The sequence below is a fragment of the Pseudorca crassidens genome, chromosome 16, assembly GCF_039906515.1.
Source record: "Pseudorca crassidens isolate mPseCra1 chromosome 16, mPseCra1.hap1, whole genome shotgun sequence".
Lineage (NCBI taxonomy): Eukaryota > Metazoa > Chordata > Mammalia > Artiodactyla > Delphinidae > Pseudorca > Pseudorca crassidens.
The window spans coordinates 2052575-2072191 of NC_090311.1; the positions used below are offsets into that span (position 1 = coordinate 2052575).

The 19617-nt window shown below is 51.7% G+C and overlaps 1 protein-coding gene across 1 annotated transcript in view; it reads left to right on the forward strand.

Annotated features, from left to right (window-relative positions):
* The window catches only part of TCERG1L (transcription elongation regulator 1 like), a 192157-nt gene that overhangs the window by 133030 nt on the left and 39510 nt on the right, over positions 1 to 19617 (forward strand). The window contains exons 7-8 of the mRNA XM_067708849.1: positions 4169 to 4323; positions 16900 to 16969. Of these exons, the coding sequence (XP_067564950.1) occupies positions 4169 to 4323; positions 16900 to 16969 (225 nt within the window). The remainder of the gene's footprint in view (positions 1 to 4168; positions 4324 to 16899; positions 16970 to 19617) is intronic.

Below are 19617 nucleotides of genomic sequence, written 5' to 3' on the forward strand. Positions count from 1 at the left end.
CGGACACAGGTTGTGTGGTCCACCCGCATGGAGCGGTTCTGCAGCACACCAGCTGGGTGTCCCACAGGTCAACCCATCTGACACTGTCAGACCCCACATTCAGGGCTCAGACCCACAAGACTGTACCCCCTCTTCAGATGCCGAGTGAAAGTCCAGGTTGTCACCTGTGCTTCTGACCGACCGGCTCTAAATCAAGGTTCGAAGCACCTCCTTCTGTGTTCAGTTAATTTGCTAGAGCGACTCACAGAGCTCAGGAAGACCGTCTACTTACTAGGTCGTCGGTTGTTATACAAGGGTACAACTGGGGAGCAGCCAGATGGATGAGCTGCACAGGGTGAGGTATGAGGAAGGGGCTCAGAGCTTCCATGGCCCCTCCAGGCATCACACTCCCCAGATCTCACATGTTCCCCAACCTGGAAGCTCTCCAGTCCTTGTGGGGTTTTATGGGGGCTTCATCCCATAGGCACGGTTGATTAAATCATTGGTCGGTGGTGACTGACTCAACCTCCAGCCCCTCTCCCCTCCCCAGAGGTTGGGGAGGGGACAGAAATTTCCCACCTTCTAATCACAGGCTTGGTCCCCTGGTCACCAGCCCCCTTCCTTAAGGACCTTCCCAGAGTCCCTCACTGACATGAACTCGGGCGTGGAGGAAGGAGCCTGGGATGTGAGTAAGAAGACGCTCCTCCCACCTCGACCCCTCCTCCCTCCTCCCTTGGGAAGAGTTTAGGAGCTCTGCGCAGAAACAGGGACGGGGACCAGATACACATGTCTGGGCATAAATCACGGTATCCCAGGAGGGAAAGTGGGAGCGAGGTTTCTACTCTCCCTCAAATCTTCATGTCTGCGGGCCCCAGTGTGCCTCACCCAACCTGCCCCGTGAAGCCGGGGCTGCTCAGTCCTTCCAGGTCAGCCCTTTCCCAGGGACAAAGGTGGGCAGAAGGAGGAAAGGAACAGAGAGCAAAGGACACGGAGGTGCTGCCTTTTCAGCTCAGAGACCTCAGCCCTGGGGATGTGACCCAGTGAATGTCCTGCAGATGGGACACTCCTCCTGGGACAGGGCGCTTGGGGGCAAGCAACAGGTGCAGAGAGGGACCTAGGTGTGTCTCTGTCGGGGGTGGCAAGGCATGTACCCCTCTCCCCACTGGGCTGAGATGGACGCTTGGAGAGAGAAGCAAAGATGACTTCCATCTTGCAGAACCCATAAACATCTGGATTTGCAACGTGAAAGTGAGTGCAGGGATCCTTTTGTATGACAAACCAGCAGTCCCTGATTCCATGCGCTAAAATCCAGATCTTCCTATAATAGGGCTGCTAAGTCTGGATGCTTTGTACTGGACCTAACTAACTCTGGTGCACTAATTATGTCCTCTGGGATCTGCGGACAGATAAAGAGAAGAGGGAATGTGGCAACCATCCAGAAATTTTACAGCGGTGATTAAAGCAGAGGAACGTATACATATTACTTAAAATGTGCATAAAACGATACATAAAATTAATTTTGCATGTCACAGCTGGCTTGGTCTAGTTGAGACCAACCATAACAGGTGGATAAGCAGATTTCTCTTAGGGAATCACGTTTATTTACCTAGCCACCAGCTCCTTGCTTCAGTCCCACACGTGTCCCTACGGCACAGGAACTGGGTTTTTTGTAGCCTAGCTAGGAACATGTGCCGTGCTAATTGTTGCCACTCCTCTATCTCCCAGGTAATAATCCCCTATTAAGTCCCTAATTAGCTCCTCTCTTCCCTTGCTGGAGAGGCTCAGTGGGTGGTGAAAGTAGGAGGTTGTGAATGTTTCCTACACCGTGGTCCTGGGCACTGGCTCTTCCCTGCGATGAAGGTGTGGTGTGGGCGTCCATGGACGCAGCCCCGGGCGCTTACAGAGCCAGTGCATCCCCGAGGCAGCGAAGGTACAACACAGACCCATCCAGCATCGGGGAAGAATTGGCCCAAGTCAATCCCCCAGTGGAAAGCTTCTTTCTTAATAGCCAGGCTTGGAGCCAGAGGGGCGGGTACCCAGGAAACTGAGATGCTGAACTGTGTCCACCTGATAAAGAACATGTGGGGCCTCGCGTCAGGGGGACTTTTTGGAGCCCATGTTTCCCTGTGTCTGAGTGTATCCGATTCTTCGGGGAAGGACACCTGCCCAGCTGAGCCGTCTGCCCTCAGCCCAGCATCAGGTGGAGGTGACATCTGTCAGCATCTGCCGGGGCTGAAAGTTGAAACTCCGTTGCTCTTCACCCCGCAGCAGCACAGGACGGGGCCTGTTCCCCGCAGCCAGGGGCCGGGACACCTTCACTCACCTACTTCCAGCTGCTTCTTATTACCCAGGCCCTGCCCCTGCCGACCGGAACCTTCTCATGTCTGGCAGACCCCCAGCTCCAGGACCTCAGGACGCCCTGCAGAGCCAGTGGGAGGACTGGGGTGTGCTGAGGCTGGTCTCTCACAGCCTTTGGGGGGTTGCCCTGGGGCTGCTCTCTCTGCGCCCATGGACGCATGACCACCTCCCTGCCTCTGCGTCCGAGGCTGCCGGCTCCTCAGTAATTCTCGCTGAAATACCCTGTCCCCTGTGGGATGGAGTCACATTTCCCACGTGGGCAGATCCTAGTTGACTGCACTTTCTCAGCAGGCGCATCACTCCCTGGGTCCTTCAGCTGCTGTAGCGATGGCAGTGCTGGGTTTGGTGGGACCGGGTCTCATCTTTGAAAACCCAGAGTGCAGGTCTTTAGGGAAGAGGGAGGTGGTGGGGGAGGGTGGCCCGTCCCAGACACCACCTGCTGCCTTGCTTTCGAAAGGTCTTTCTGAATACTTAGTCCTTCCTCACCTTTGGGGTCTGTCCTGAGTCGGGGTCCCCAGAAGCAGCACCTGGGACAGCGCTCTGGGTGCCTGTGAGTTACCAGTTACCTGAGGAGTGATTTCCAGGGAGGGGGCAGTGGGGACGCAGGGCAGGAGGGGGCTGGGCTAAGCGAGGGTGTGGTCTCAGCTGGAGGCCAAACCTTGGGTGCCTTGGGCCATGAACACCTGGATTTGTCCCATGCTATCACCCCCTGGCTGTTAGGGGAGGCGGCCCTGGGGTGGGCGTGGTCTCCAGGTGAGGCAGTGACTCACTGAGCACGACTCTCCGTAGCCCAGGGCAGACCAGCTCGGGGGGCTGGGGGCGGGTGCACCTGCCCATAAGGTTGATCCAGGGGGCGGGCACCGACTTGACCATGACTGGGGCCCTGGACCGAACTGGAAAATTAGGAGACAAGAACAGAAGCTAGAATACAAGTCAGAAGGGATTTAAGAAATCACCTGGGGCTAGAGCCTCGCCCACTGAGGCCCAGGAGACTGAATTCGCTGTCTGAGCTGTTGAGACACAGAGAGACAGAGCCATCCTGGAAGGCAGGTCCCCACGCCCTTGGGCTCCTGCGTGCAGTCCCCGCCCCCAGCTCCCCGTCCTGGAAGGCAGGTCTCCACGCCCTTGGGCTCCTGCGTGCACGCCCCCGCCCCCAGCTCCCCTCTATGACTCTTAGAGGAGGGAATAGACCAGTCGGCTGTGGGCATGAGGCTGCTGGGGGCTGCCTCTTAAAATTGCATACTATTCCTTTCGGAGATTTTAGAATCCTACACGTGAAAACGCAAAGCTTAATTCCCTGCTCTTCTGAAAACACACCAGGCCTGAGCTGAGGCTGAGCTGCTGATTCAAGCAGCCCATGTGCTAGTTCTCTGCTGGACAGGGGTGAGCTGCCCGCCTGTGTGGGCCTCCAGGGCCTGTGAACCCTGCCGCACGGGCAGCGCCCAGTCGGGGAGGTTTACCGGGCACCACGCTCCGTGTTACTCGGTCCCTGGATCCAGGGCCAGAGCGGGAATTCCGCTAAAAGGAGAGAGCTGGCCTACAGGAAGAGCTCAGACCTCCTGGGGTCCGGTTAAGCCGCTCGCTTCTCTGAACTTTGGTGTCCTTACCGGTAAAATGAAGGTGAGGACGATGTCTACCTGTGAATCAAATGAGATCACATATGAGAAATAGCTGTAAATCACCCTGAAAGCCAGACATGGCTACTGTCATTCATACTTTGCGTAAATAACCTTCGCAAATGTGTGGATTTCAGCCCTGAAGGGCTTTTTGAGGCAGGGCTCATGCCGAGGGTCTTCGAGGGAAACTTAGAGGAGTTTCTCGATTCACACAGGTGTGTGGTCTGGACGGGCGATGACCGGGTTTTCTTCTTCAACCCGACGATGCAGCTGTCCGTCTGGGAGAAGCCGATGGACTTGAGAAACCGCGGGGACCTCAACAGGATCATCGAAGACCCTCCCCACAAGCGCAAGCTGGAGGCAGCAACAAGTAACTAAGAGACGGGCCCTGTGAGCCCAGTTTTATAAGAGTCTGAACTGTACATTCCCAGTGCGCGTGAAAGGGAAGCAGGGTTCTCCCGGTTATGTCGGCTGTTGATTTTGAAGGAATCGTGTTCCCTGTTTCAGAATTTAGTCATTAAGTTTCTGTGGTGCTTTCTGCAGAAACACTGATCCTTCCAAGGGGGAGGCTCTGGCTTTCTTTTTTTTTTTTAATTTAATTTAATTTATTTATTTTGTATACAGCAGGTTCTTATTAGTTATCTATTTTATACATGTTAGTGTATATATGTCAATCCCAATCTTCCAGTTCATCGCACCCCCTGCCCCCGCTTTCCCCCCTTGGTGTCCATACGTTTGTTCTCTACATCTCTATTTCTGCCTTGCAAACTGGTTCATCTGTACCATTTTTCTAGATTTCACATAAATGCATTAATATACAATATTTTTTTTCTCTTTCTGACTTACTTCACTCTGTATGACAGTCTCTAGGTCCATCTACGTCTCTACAAATGACCCAATTTCATTCCTTTTTATGGTTGAGTAATATCCCATTGTATATATGTGCCACATCTTCTTTATCCATTCATCTGTCAATGGACATTTAGGTTGCTTCCATGACGTGGCTATTGTAAATAGTGCTGCAATGAACATTGGGGTGCATGTATCTTTTTGAATTATGTTTTTCTCAGGGTATATGCCTAGTAGTGGGATTGCTGGGTCGTATGGTAGTTCTATTTTTAGTTTTTTAAGGACCCTCCATACTGTTCTCCATAGTGGCTGTATCAATTTACATTCCCACCAGCAGTGCAAGAGGGTTCTCATTTCTCCACACCCTCTCCAGCATTTGTTGCTTGTAGATTTTCTGATGATGCCCATTCTGACTGGTGTGAGGTGATACCGCACTGTAGTTTTGATTTGCATTTCTCTAATGACTTTCTTTTCGCATGAAGTTACTAACCTGGGGAAGCCCTCTCATCTGTCAGCCACTCAAAACTTCCTTTCCAGCACAGACATTAGCCTGCATTTAACTTTTTTTTTTTTTTTTTTGCTTTTAAAATCTGTTTTCTACTATCAAATTAGCGTGTACTGGTTAAACATTTTAGAAAATGCAGAAAAGTCTCACCCTTCAAGCTCACGCATGGTGGTCATTTTGAGGTACTAATTCCTGTTTGGTTTTTTTTCTCCAGCATTTAATTTTTGTTCCAAATGTCATAGGAACGCCCCTTGAGACCGCATGTCACGAATGGGAGCACGTAACCCTTCCTCCTCACACACCCACTTCAGAGCTTTGTATGAAATCCATCCGTTCCTTATTTGAAGGGATGCTTGATTTCAGTGGAAGTGCATGTGGAGAGGAGGAAGATTCTCCTCAGCTGTAGAGGAATCGGATGCTCGCAGAGCGCTGACTGTTCCCGATGATGCCCCAGCAAATCTCGTTTCCCCAAGAGTCAGAGGCGAACACTTAACGTTTTCAGAAAGGATCCTTTCCGATTCAATCTCGTACATTTTTAATCAGCTGCTGTGTTGGGAAAGGCCCACTCCCTGAGCGCAGGGGTTGAAACAGTACTGGCTTCACTGGGGAAACTTGAGATCAGCGGTTCTCCCTGACTGACCCGCACAGCTTGGCTGAAAGGCCCGGACATAGGATCTTGACCCCTTGAAGAAGTGTTTGTTTTATTTTTGTGGGTGTTTTATTGGGTTTGCAGTGATATTTTTGATTCCGCCTCAGGTGGGGCTAACACAGATGACAGAGACCAGCCCCCATTTTTAGTGAGAGCCAGAGGTATTTGAATGGGAATTTAGGAAAAGGTGTCATAAAAGTTTTAACATTTTTATCAGTGCTGAAAGACATGGGAAAGGTTGCTTTTGCAAAGCTGGTAGCAGTTTGCTAGGATGGAGAGATTGACACGGTTAATAGGCCCCCCCACTTAAGATAAAGAGTAAACCCCCGTACCCGCCACCCCACCTGCTGCCAAGAGTCAACTCAGGTCAACTGCTGTGGAGAAGAAGGAACGTTCCAGGTGCACATCCAACTGAGTCTGTAACACTGAGCTGTGCTCAGGGACAGTAAGAATTGGGTTTGTTATCTTGTTTCCTCCTTTGATTCAGTGGCATCCATGCAAAGGGGTGCTTTGCATGCTGAATGGAGGCTTGAACCCCAAACCCCTCACAGACACCCATATCCCAAGGCCCTCACTCTGGGGCAAGAGAGAACAGCACACCCTGGGAGGGGGTGTCCTGAGACCTACAGACCTCAAGGACAGTCGGGTGCAGTTTGTTTTGTTTTGTTTTTTGCGGTACGCTGGCCTCTCACTGTTTTGGCCTCTCCCGTTGCGGAGCACAGGCTCCGGACGCACAGGCTCAGCGGCCACGGCTCACGGGCCCAGCCGCTCCGCGGCACGTGGGATCCTCCCGGACCGGGGCACGAACCCGCGTCCCCTGCATCGGCAGGCGGACTCTCAACCACCGCGCCACCAGGGAAGCCCTGGGTGCAGTTTGTCGTAGCCATGATGTTTATTTTCTTGGTAGACGCAAACAATGCAGGCAGATTCCTTGCTCCTTTCTTCAGCTGTCATTCTTGGAGATAATTGGGTGCTGTTTCTTTTTCTTTCCCAAGGCCTGGAAGGAATGAGAAAGGAAGGCACTCATTAGCGGTCAGTATACAGTTGTTGGCCTGTTTCTCTCCTCTGGACCAAGTTGAGTCAGGGCTGCGAGAGCAGAGAGGGGTCTGCAGAGTCCCCCACTGAGTCTTCTGCCCTTTCGAGGCTTGTGAGGACTGTACGTGGAAGACAGCGTTAAAAGAGTAACAGGCATGTCAGAAATGCGAGGAGTTCATTTGAGCAAAAATCGATTCCAATCCCGCAGCACCAGGCTGGACGTGGTTAGAGCCTGGGAAGGCTGACCTAGTGAAGGTGCAGAAGCAGAGAAAGGAGATCACCTGATGGGCGGCAGGTAAAGCCCGGCCAGCTGCCGAGCCTGGTCCTCCTTAGCGTTTCCATCGATTTGTAACCTTGAGGCTTCTGCTGGCTTAGATGTTGGCCCAATGGCCTCCTTGTATAGTTAATTGAATTATCTGGATCATAGATCATGGCTCCACTTCACTCTGCTGACCTGAATCTCATTTTGCACTTAAAAAGGTGGAGAATGGAACCTTAAATCTAGCAGACACAACCGGAAGTACCTGATTCCCATAGATTTAACATATCAAGTCATTTTGTGGGCCGCCTTTATAATGGCGGCCCCTTAACTACTCTACCTAGGTAGATGTGCACCCCTTAACTACTCTATCTAGGTAGATGTGCAATTATAAACTTACAAGCAGTTACAAGATGAGCTCTAACCTTACTTACTCTTATAAAAAGAGGAAGACACTGCCTTAAACCAGTGTATTTTAACCTGAATCTTAAAGATACGCAAATGACCTCAATTCTCAACTTGTTGCAGAGTAGAATTGGCATTTAAATGCATTACTTCCAATTTTCTGAGAGCCACTCACCTCAATTGTTCTGTTTGCTGCGAAAGAGGACAGGAAGTATTTCTGGAGGACTAATTAGCAAAGAGCAGGCAGAGTGGATGACCTCAGGCCACCAGCAAGGGGCGTTTTTCCCTGGCTGGTCATCCATCATGATTCACCCAATGATTTGACCCTAATTATTATAAGAACCAGCTCTAGAAGAGAGTGTTCTCAGTGTAGAATTTTGTTTTTCACATTTTGTTCAACTATGAGTCATTATAGATTTGAGTATTAAAAACCTGTTTCTCTCCTGAAATGGAAGCATTAAACATTCCAGTTGATATTGATTATTTTTCAATAGACAAATGGAATAAATGAACTTGACAAAATCACTGCCACGTTTAACTGCTAGTAGGTTTGAAGGGGCATGTGTGTGTGTGTGTGTGTGTGTGTACTAGGAATGTCAGCTGTGGAAGGGAGAGCTAAGAGTGTCAGACAACTACGGGGAAAGGATACAGGGATGCCAAAAGTGCTAAGCGGTTCATCATTCGGCAACTAAGGGAAAAGTCGCCTTTTTCTCCATCCTGTTTTCATTGCTGAGAGGTTCAGATGAAGGCCTGAATTATTTCCTAATTATCTTGCAGCACATCCAGATTTTTTAGGTCTCTAGCAGACACACTGCTAGTTGGGAATAAGGGCCCGTTGAGCTAACGTGAAACGAGAAGTACCGCCTTCACCCCGCATCCGTTCTGTGTCCTGATGTTCTCGGGGCTGCTACAGGCTCTGCAGCGTGGAGGGTACCATGCCCATGTGTGTTCTTCCGCCAGCTTCAGCATTTCTCAGATCTCTTAGAGACTCAGTTCTTCCACTGTATTTACCTGCAGCACCAAAGACCTCTCTTCTGAGCGATGGGGAGTGTAGACTGAAGGAAGACTGAAAGTTGTGAGTTAACGTTTTATTCGGGGACCTACTGAGGACTGAAAGCCAGGGGGACAGCCTCTCAGATGGCTCTGAGGATCTGCTCCAAAGAGGCCAGGGAAGGAGCCAGCGTATGTAGGAGGTTTTGTTGAGGAAAAACAAAAACGACACACACATTTAATGGAACATCAAAGATTACAGCTAATCATAAAAACCAGACATCTCAAGTTAATGATTCCAGTGCTTTTCTGTGGGAAGATCCCAGAGTCTGGGCTCATTGAAATCATTCCTTAGATATGCATCTCAACTATCTAGGGCCGGTGTCCTGCTTTTCTCCATCCTGAAGTCCCCTCAGGGCCCACGATCAGGACAGCTGCTGTGGCTCATGGCTTGTCAGCGGTCAAACAAACATTCTTCGTTGACTGCAATGGCAGGCGACCTCTTTTCTTGTCCGAGGTAGAAATCTCCCTGCAGTCTGGCTGAGGCACCTGCTGCCTGGTCACCTGCACCGTCCACAGCGGGTTCCGTCCCTTCTGCTGGGAGGGTTTGGCGCCGTCTGGTGGGGTGTATCAGAGGGCGATCAGATGAAACGCCTGTGGGCCCATCCTCTGGGGTGGGGGAGACAGGAGGCGGGGACAGAGATTAGGAGGAGTGTCTCCCAGCCCCTCTCTCCTGCCTTTCGTCTCCCTCGGGTGCCTCCCAGTGGATGAGGAGGACAGGAAGCGGGGCTGGGGCGGGGGGCGGGGAGCGTTGGGGGGGGGGCGAGAAGTGCGGAGGGGGGAGCGGGGAGGGAACCTGCAGGGAAAAGGGGCGCTTGTTTCCTCATGCTCACCGCAGCTGCAGGAGGTGGGCAGCATCTATATCAGCTTCCTTTTGCTGCTGCAACACATCATCACAAACTCAGTGGCGTAAACCAACACCACTGTATTACCTTCCAGTCCTGGAGCTCAGAAACCCAGCTTACGTCTCACTGCTGTTGTTGGACCTGCATTCCTTCCGGAGGCACTAGGAGAGAACTCGTTCCCCTGCCTCTTCCGGCTTCAAGAGGCCCCCTGGTTTCCTGGGCTCCATGGCCCTGCCCACCCGCTCCAAAGCAGCAGCAATGCATCTTCAGCCCTTTTCTCTGAATGAGTCTTCCGCCTCCCTCTTCCACTGTTCAGGGTCCTTGTGATGACACTGGGCCCTTCTGGATGGCTTAGGCTCACCACCGTCTCAAGGTCGACCGGTTAGGAACCTTCATCCCCCTCGCCTCGCAACCTAATGTATTCACAGGTTCCAGGGATCAGGTTGTGGACATCTTTGGAGGCCATTATTCTGCAATCCATCATCTTTATACCTGTTTTACAGAAGAGGGAATTAAAGAAAGGAGACCAACTGACGTGCTCAAGGTCACACTTCTATCCAGTGGGGGACCAGGGTTTGCACCCCGGAGGGTCTGACTCCAGATCTAAGGAGGGGCGGCCTCGCCGGGCATCTTACGAGCATACGATAAAAAGGAGCTTCTGGAAATCGTTTTGCTCCCTGCGCCTGACACAGGACAGTCGGGTGCGGGGAGCCTGGCGCTTCCACGTGGCAGGAAGTCACTTGGCTTCAGTTGCTCTGTAAACATTTCAGTCGTTTATATTCAAGACAAATGTACATTGACAATGACACGCGTTTCACCAAGGAGGACATGGAACCGTCCCTGTGAGTAATCCCAGCTAGGACTTGTGAACGGGTCACCATCCCGAGCACTGTTTGCCCAGGGACGGTGCACTGATCTACACCACACAGTGGGACCAGGTGCCCGGTACTCCAGAAGACCCAGGACTGCTGAAAACGCAGATGCTGGGTGTTCTCCAAAGTGGCAAACAGGTGCCTCGTTCATCCGCGAGGACTCAGGTGGGTGAGAGGGGCTCTCCCCATGCAGAAGTCATCTGCCCTGGCTGTTTGGGAGGAACCCTGACCATCACCTGGGACCTGTGTTCCGTCCACAGCCCGCCGCCACCTGGCAGCCTGGCCTGCGCCTCCTCTTTGCACAATGAATGACGCCGTTACCAGCATCGGTGCCCACACTGATCAGCCCCTGTAACAGGACCGCAAGTAAGGGAGGTGAGTGGAGACAGGCCATCCCTCCAGAGAATCGCTTATTGACAGAATTGACCAGGCAGCCTGTGATGGGCAAAGGGAGGAGCCGGACGGGCAGGCTCCGCGGGGTCTTTACGATGCTCTGTAACACTCGCCTTCAGTTTGCTGGACGGGCAGGGCCAGGGCTCATGCAGGTTTCTGGATCCCACCCGGAATTAGTGCTGGTAAAGGGGTTATGTCCTGTCTCTGTGCCTTCAAGACCCAGGACTGCTAAACAGGTGAGACAGGGACAGCATTTTTCAAAGCAGTTTCCCCAGAACTTAGTGCTTCAAGCTGCCCCGCCCTCCTGGCCCGGGAATGAGGGCAGCCGTTGTGCCGGTGGAGCTGGGACGGCCCAGCCAGGCTTCCATCCGGGGCCATTTTCCCCAAACGTGCCAGGTGGGCAGAGCACACGTTCTCTCGGCAGGGTTCCCAGGCCACAGTCTCAGGAGCTGACGAAGGTTTCAGCTCAGCGCTGCCTCATTGGGCAGGCGACCCACTAGGGGTCGATGACTCGCAGAGACCAGGACGGAAGCACTGCATCATTCTGTCTGCTAGGTTCCCAGACTGCCTTGTTTGCAGACACCCCGGTGAAAGGACCGAGCTTCGGCCGGAGGGGCCATCCCACTGCTATGACAGCCCCACCTCGGGCCAGCACCTTGTGGGCTGTGGGCGTTCCCAGGCTGGAGGAACTTTGAGGTCTTGTTCCGCTGAGCAGACGGTGCATTTCTTGAATATCAAGGCTATTTGACCCGCTGTCAGTCTTTTCAGCCAGATGCTTGCAGACGCCCCTAGAACTTCCCGAAGATCTCAGGTCACGTGCTTTGCTCACGTGTGTTAAGGTGGAAGCTTATCTGTGTTAAGGGCGTACGGCTCCCCTGGAAAAAGCTAGTGAGTCTGGAAGCGGAGGAGCGGAGCCCGCTCAGGTGATGGACGCGACCCCGGCCTTGGTGACCAGCACCTGCCATTCAGGAGTGACTTTGGACTCGCGCAGTTCACAGGCCGGAGCGCCACTGTTCCTAGGTCCCCGGGGGCAACTACAGCCCTGGACTCTTCCAAGTTGCATCTGCCTGGGGCACAGGTGTATGCCGCATACCAGGGTTCTCCTCTGAATGCAAACATGCCCTCCCCCAACAAATCCGCTCCTGCAGTTCTCCAGCAAGTTTAACCAGACATTGTGCCTTCCCTTCTGAGAGAGGGGACCGAACATAATAGGGGTCATCACCTCCACTTGCCCAAAGGAAGACATTTGACTCACAGACTCAGAAGAGCTTTGACCACCTGCTCCAGCCTCACTGTATGCTCAGTGCCTTTTTTTTTTTTTTGCCGTACGCGGGCCTCTCACTGCTGTGGCCTCTCCCGTTGCGGAGCACAGGCTCCGGACGCGCAGCGGCCATGGCTCACGGGCCCAGCTGCTCCGTGGCACGTGGGATCCTCCCGGACCAGGGCACGAACCCGTGTCCCCTGCATCGGCAGGCGGACTCTCAACCACTGCGTCACAAGGGAAGCCCGCTCAGTGCCTTTTTTTAAAAAAATGTACATGCCTTTCCTTGCCGGTTAAAGGCATAAGACAATAAATTTTGAAAATAGGTAGATGTCTGTGAGTATGTATTGAATATATTTTTAGTAGGACAGCTGAGGAATTGACATGTTGCACTTTCTGCTTTTCACCATTGTGGGTATCTTTCCGGCTCCCCGTGTTCTGAGCCCCGCTCCCCCCATAGCCCATCTCTCTTCTCTCTCTTTCTCTCTCTGCCCTCTCTCTCGGCTGGATACCCATGACTCTTTCCAGTTGGTGGACTTGTAGGTCATCTGTTTGTTCATACACACACAGAATGCTGATATGAACACCTTTGTACACATATATTTATCTTAGGAGCATTTTTGCGAGTACTTTTCTTGTATAAATTCACATTACTGGAATTGCCAGGTCAAAAGGTACATGCATTTTAAGCACTGTACATCACCCAATCTTAAGTTTTTAGACCCATTCATTGTGTCAGTTGGCATTTCTTTAATTGGGAGTGAAATTGAACCTTTCAACTGGTTGATTGGCCATTTGTGTTGTTCTGTATTCCTGTGAAGTGTGTGTTTGTCTTCCGTATTGAATTATACAGAGTCCTGTAAATCAAGGAGATCGATATTTTTTCTATAGTGTGATTCCAATATTTTTCTTTTGATTTCTTTTTCCATAAAACGAATTGATCTTGAATTTTTTTCTTACTGTGGTAAAACACACATATCATGAAGTTTGCCTTTCTAACCATTTTTAAGTGCACAGTTCAGAGGCATTTATCAGTAATACCTTCACAGTATTATGTAACCATCACCATTATTTCCCATCTTTTTCCTCCCCCAAAACAGAAACCCTGTAACTGTTTATTGATAATTCCCCTGGTAACCTCTACCCTACTTCCCATGTCTATAGATTAGCCTGTTCTATATGCCTCATGTAAGTGGAATCATGCAGTATTTGTCCACTTGTGTCTGGTTTATTTCACTTAGCATAACGTTTTCAAGGCCCATCCATGTTACAGCACGTGTCAATGCTTCATTCCTTTTCACAGCTGAGTAGTATTCCATTGTAGGGATAAACCACACATTGCTTATTGGTTCACCTGCTGATGGACTCTCGGGTTGTTTCCACTTTTTTGCTGTTGTGAATAATGCTGCTATGAACGTTGGCGTACAAATATCTGTTTGAATCCTTGTTTTCAGTTCTTTTTGGTGCATACCTGGGAGTAGAATTTCTGGCTCACATGGTAATTCTATGTTGAACTCTTAGAGTAGCGGTCAAACCTTTTACCACAGCAGCTGCCCCATCTTTCATTCCCACCATTAGTGCCCATGGGTTCCACGTCCTTCTCCATATTATTTGCCAACACTTGTCTTCCTTTTTAAAATTCTTCTTATTATTATTTTATTACCATCAGAGTGTGTGAAGTGGTACCTCATTGCGGTTTTGGTTTCCATTTCCCTAATGACTCCGTGCTGAGCACCTTTTCATGGGCTTTCTGCGTGTCTTCTTTGGAGAAAGGTCCATTTAAGTCTTTGCCCGTTTGTAACTGGGCTGTTGTTGTTTTAGTTGTTGTGGCTGAGTTGTAGGGGTTTTATATATATCATGAATCCCTTATCAGATATTTAATTTGCAAATGTGGTGCCCATTCTGTGGTTTGCTTTTTCACTCTGTTGATAGTGTTCTTTTATGCAAGAAATTTAAAATTTTTTATTAAGTCCAGTTTATCTATTTTTTTTCTTTTATTGCCAGTGTTTTGGTGTCATATCTAAGAGACCATTTTCGAATCCAGCATCTTGGCTTTTAGCCCCTACGTTTTTGTCTGAGATTTGCATAGTTTTAGCTCTTAAGTTTAGCTCTTTCAGCCATTTTGAGTGAATTTTGGTACTTGGGCTTTTTCAGAGACGGTTGCTGTCAAATTCTTTTTTTTTCATGTGAATGGACCATACTTTCTTTCTTATTTCTTTGTATGCTTTGTAGTTTTGGTCGAGATCTGGACTTTCTGAGTGTGACGATGTGGCAACACTGGCAACGTGGTTCTCCTACTCCTCAAGGGTTTCTGATTCCTGCTTGTTGAGGGCTGGAGCCGCCCATTTGTGACTTTTCCAAACTAGTTTGTGAAAATATTTATTTATTTATTCGGCTGCACTGGGTCTTAGTTGCGGCATGCGGGCTCTAGTTCCCTGAGCGGGGATCAAATCCGGACCCCCTGCATTGGGAGTGCAGAGTCTCAGCCCCTGGACCACCAGGGAAGTCCCTCCAAACTAGTTTTTATGTGTGTATTCCTTGTCACTTTCAGTCCCCAAACTGAAGTTTCTGTTCCGTTGTGTCTGAGGTCAGCTGAAGGACAGCAGCCTCTCCCCGCAGCCAGCACTGCCCTTGATGTTGAAGCTTCCAGAGTTCTCAAATACTTGACTCCAGTCACTTTTGCAGTTCAGCAGCTGTTTTGGTGGAGGGACGGACCCGAGAGTCCCCTATTCCACCGTTTTTCCTGACATTCCTTTGGTCTTGTATTTTTAAAGGCAGTAAATTTGTGTTTTCCTTTATGACTTCTGAAATTTGAATCTTGATCAGGAAACTTCACTCGTGATAGAATTCTTCAAAATGAACAAAAACACCCTAGAAAATAACCAACATCTTTATAATTGTGTGACCTCACGTAAAAACAGTATTTCTTCAGTTTTCCTGGCTTGCCTTTGGTCTTCCCGAGTGTGTCCTGTGCGGGGTGCGGGGGAGGGCTGCCTCGTCTACACCTTAGTAAATGTCTGGATGATGATGTCTCTGCGTATCCGCCTGAAGGACAAGCAAACACAACCCACTCCTTCTTCAAAAGCCAGCCAGAGCCAGTGGGGGCCAGGAGGGGCATCGTAAGGGAGAGTCGCAGCTCCTACGTGGAGGGGTGTCGGTGGACTGGAGGCTGAGACGGGAGAGTGGGAGCGAGGGTGGATCCAGGTGGAATGTGCTGAGATGAGGGGCCCGTGGGACACGGAGGTGGAGAGCCGGGCAGGAGCCGGGGAGGTAAGTGCGCCTTCTGGGGGCACAGCAGAGAGGGGCTTGACTGTCGGCGCCACGTATGGGCGCGTGGGGAGAGAGCACGGGAGTGAAGAAGAAAGCCCGTCCCCGGCCGTTAGCTCTGTCACCGCAAAGGTCTCTCTAGACCCCTGGTTCTCATCGGGGCAGGGGGTGGGGTGAGGCTCTGTCCCTTGGGGGACATTTGGCAACTCCTGGAGGCATCTGTGGTTGTCAGTACCGGGAGGGGTGCCGGGCGTCTGGGGGTCAGAGACCAGGGATGCTGCCAATACCCTATGGTGCACGGGACGCCCCATCATCCAGCCCCACGTGTCGCTGGAGCCAAGGTGGGGAGAGCCCCGCTGGAGAGCCCTGAAAGGCCCACCTGGGCTTGGGCTCTCCCCGAGGGAGCGCTCACTGGTCCCAGTGCTGTACTGGGCAGGACCCGCTGTGGACGGGCCGTCGGTGGGAAGAGGCCACCAGAACCCAACCCTCTCAGCTCGCTGCAGCCCCACGCTATGCACCGAAAGCGAACCGGAGAGTCGATGGGGGGTGGAGCCGGAGCAGGGGGGCACTGCTGGGATTTCAAACCGCGCGTATGGAGAACCGTCAGGTTTTATAGAAAGAAAAGGTGTGGAGGGCTTTGCAGTCGTGGAAATTCATATTTTTTCCCATAAGCTTCACATTCATTATGAGCTCATTACAGAGCGTCCTCAGGAAGGACGTGGGTTCAAGCAGTCCTGGGGGACGGGGGCAGCGGGTGAGGACATGGGTCACGCACTGCAGAGCCCAGAACCTTGCCCCTGTGCCCACACAGGACGTGGTTATGAGAAAGCGGTTTCTTGGGGATGACAGACACAGAATAAAAAGCAGGCAAGGAGGCCGTTGTGATGCCAGGGAGTGTTTGGACCTCATTCAACCTGTCAACACCAAAACAATGATGATCTAGAACCATCTTTATACTCATTTTTCCTCTTTCCTTTTGGAGACAGATATGAAACACCAAAGCACCTTTTTACTTTCTCATTCCGAAAGCTCATCTAACATTTATAGGGCCAACCTCTTCAGGGTGTAAGTAGGGGACCCGACTTCAAAATCAATTTAGCTTTTAGAAAGCAGACTTGTAGACAGCAGTGGTGGGCACGCCGCATGCAGGAGAAATCGGGTTCATTGCAGGAGACAAAGCGGGGAGTCCGGGTCTGTGGTTCAAGCACAAGGACGTGAAGGCAGCGTGGCTAGCAGAGCTGGTCCAGGGCCTAAGTCCTGTCAGGGGTGGGGCCAGGTGGACGCCCCTTCCTCCTCCAGCCCTTCTGGAAGGTCCAGCAGCCTCTACACAGCCAGCAGCTAGAGATGACTTCTCTGCACCAAAGCACATCAGATTTCTCTTCTGCTGAAATATGAAAGGGGTGCACCCTGAGAGCGTAGTTACAGGATTTGAGGTCCATCTTTAAGGGAAGTCTGTTTTCTTAATTTCAAGATGAGTCTGCTCGAAAGTGATGCTTCCCAATGGTTTGTCAAAGCCACAGGCTCCGTGTTAACAGGTGACCTTGGCTTTCTTTCAGCCACGCCCGGCGATGGATCAAGTTCCGAAGACGGCAGGGAAGACCCACACGTGAGAACCAAGAGGAATCGGTAGGTGGCCACATGCTTTCCTGCGCACCTTTCTCGAGGGATGACTAGGTGGTGGAGGAAGAGAAGGGATCACTGTGACTCTATTGACTGATCCAAGAATGGGTCCAACCCCTAAACAGAGGGCGGGGGTCCCAGGTCTGTCTTAGCAGAACGTGCTCTGGGTGCCCCGGCTCTACACTGGATGTCCTCTCCCCTCCCCTGGCCTCCCCGGGGCCACGTTCACCCCTAGCCTTGCTTTGGGGGCCCTGAGGAGTGGACAGAGCACGGAGGTGAAGGTGGCGCTGGGTGGGCGGTGCGTTGTGCGTCTGGCAGCCCCGGGCTGGAGGTCCAGCTCCGTGTCTGGCTTGCTTAGTGACTTTGGGCAAAGTAATTTCACTCCCACATCAGGCTTCTCATCTGCAAAGTGGGTGATGCCCTGGTGAGATGTTGCCCGTGTGACTTCCTGTGGCCCCAGGAGAATACGTTCTCCATCCACGTTTGCTTGTCACGGTTTACCTGTGGCCACAGCACAGGAGGGAGGGAACTCCGCCCCTTCCTTTCAAGCCGGGGGCGGGGAATGGTGGTTCCCGCTTTCCCCTCCTGGAAGGCCCGGTCTGTGGTCCCTTTCCTACTGAGTTCTACGTAAAGGGGTAAAATTCGGGGTCCGTGTGTCCAAGTTCCCAGAAGGGGGAGGTGGGAGGCACGAGGCAGGGAAGGATGAAAGCGAATCTAAAACAGGACCCACGAGGCCACTTCCTGAGCCAACGTGGTTCCCATGTCCCGGCGGGAATGGCCCTCATCCCAGCCTAGCAGTGCATTCAGTCCTGTGCCGGGTGCCCATTTATCAGCCCCCATCATGGGACACCCCTGGCCTGCGGCAGGAATCCCCGAGCAGCTGTCAGGATGTGTGCACGGTGCGTATTTTCTCTTTAAAAAATGTGCCTTAGAAGAAGTCCTTTTGCAGTAACAAATGTTCGCGGTGATGGGGCGAAATGCAGTCTGGGCTCAGAACCTGTGCCCGTTCCCACCGCTCCACCCTTGCCCTGTGGCTTCCTGGTGAGAGATGGCGGGAGAGGAAGGGAGAGAGGAAGTGGAGGCAGGGCTGGCAGCCAGGGCTCAGGGTGCCTGTGGAGACACAAGCCTACAGAATTAGTCCTAAGTGGGTACATTATTCCTTTTATTTCAACACCTTTGGCCTTTTTCCACTGTGCACCCCTCACAAAACTGTTTCGCTGACCAGGGCCCAGGTATATTGTCATTTTAACTGGTACCAAGCAGACACCACAGAACTTTCTGGAAACAATGCAGGGAAGGGTAAGCAGTGTCCTTCCCAAGACAGGAAGGCAGTCTGGGTGGAGGGTGGGGTCTCCTTCCGCGGGTGAAGGAGACCAGGGGCAGCAGTTTGGCGGGACCGGGGGCTCCCTGCCGTGCTGGAGCAAGGTACCTCCCACCCAATCGCCCAGGCCTCTGTTTTTCTGCTCCCCCATATCCTCTGCTTAGACAGTCACTTTTGGGGTCAAAGGACACTTGCGTGGGCCGCAGAGGATGGACACCAAGTGTCTTCATTGGGGACCAAGGGCTCCAGGAAAGGAAATCAAGCGTCATCTCTTTATTGTTATGTTCACACCCTGGTTGTCAGCTAAGCCAGTCTCTGTGATCTTTGGATAAATGTATATAATTTTAAAAAAAGATGGGCTTCCTGAGACACAAGAGAAGCAGCACTCTGGCCATTACTGGATGCGTTTTGAACTCGTGCAGGAGGGAGGTCTCAGCTAGCTCCGAAGGAGTGGGGATGTCTGCCTGTATCACCCAGTTTTATTCATTTTCCCGTGCGACTGGCCCCAAACTCTGAACACTTGGCATTGAAATAATGTCAAAGGATTAGTCTCGGTTTTCATCACCTGAAAGACTTCTTCCATGACTCAGCACTGACTCTGAAACCAACACGGGTGTTTGCATGAAGCTTTTGGCCATCATATGATTCCAAGCCCCCTCGGCCCTCAGGTACCCAGGCACCCAGCTCCCGCCATGGTTCAGGCCTCGGTCCCTGGGTCACTCTGTTCTGCCACTGAGATCCGGGGGAAAAGGTTTCAGCGGAAGTTGGGGATCTGCACTCAGGGTCTGGAATGTTCCGTGAGTCCTGGTCACTCACTTCTGAGCCGCTTTGCACACTGCGCCCACTCTAGGGGAAGCCTCGCCCTCGTGGCTTCTTCCAAAGCTGCCTCCCAGCCTGGGCCTGCGTGCCCCTTGCTCAGAGCTCTTCACTCGGGTGCACGGACACCAGCATCGTCTTGGCACTTTTGTCCTTTTGGGGAAGGTTGTTGTCTTACTGACCAAGGAGCCCAAGGACTCCTCAAGCTTCCAGCTGCTTCTGGGCACGTGTATTTAGTAGACGCTGCCTAACTAGTAAGAGGCCAGGCTCCAGAGAACCCGCCAAAATCAGTCCCTTTTGACCTTCCCTTTCGTATCCATAGTGTAATTTTTCACATCAGAAAGCACTTAAATGCTTCTGCAAATTATGACTCTTCAGCGGCCGTATCCTGGCCTCTGAACTACAGGGCGCATTCTGGACGCAGCTCTGTGCTCCCTGCGTCTTTTCCACACCCTGGCCCGGTTCATGTGCATTTTGAACATTCTTACACAGATGGGATTAAATCAGCTGTGCATAT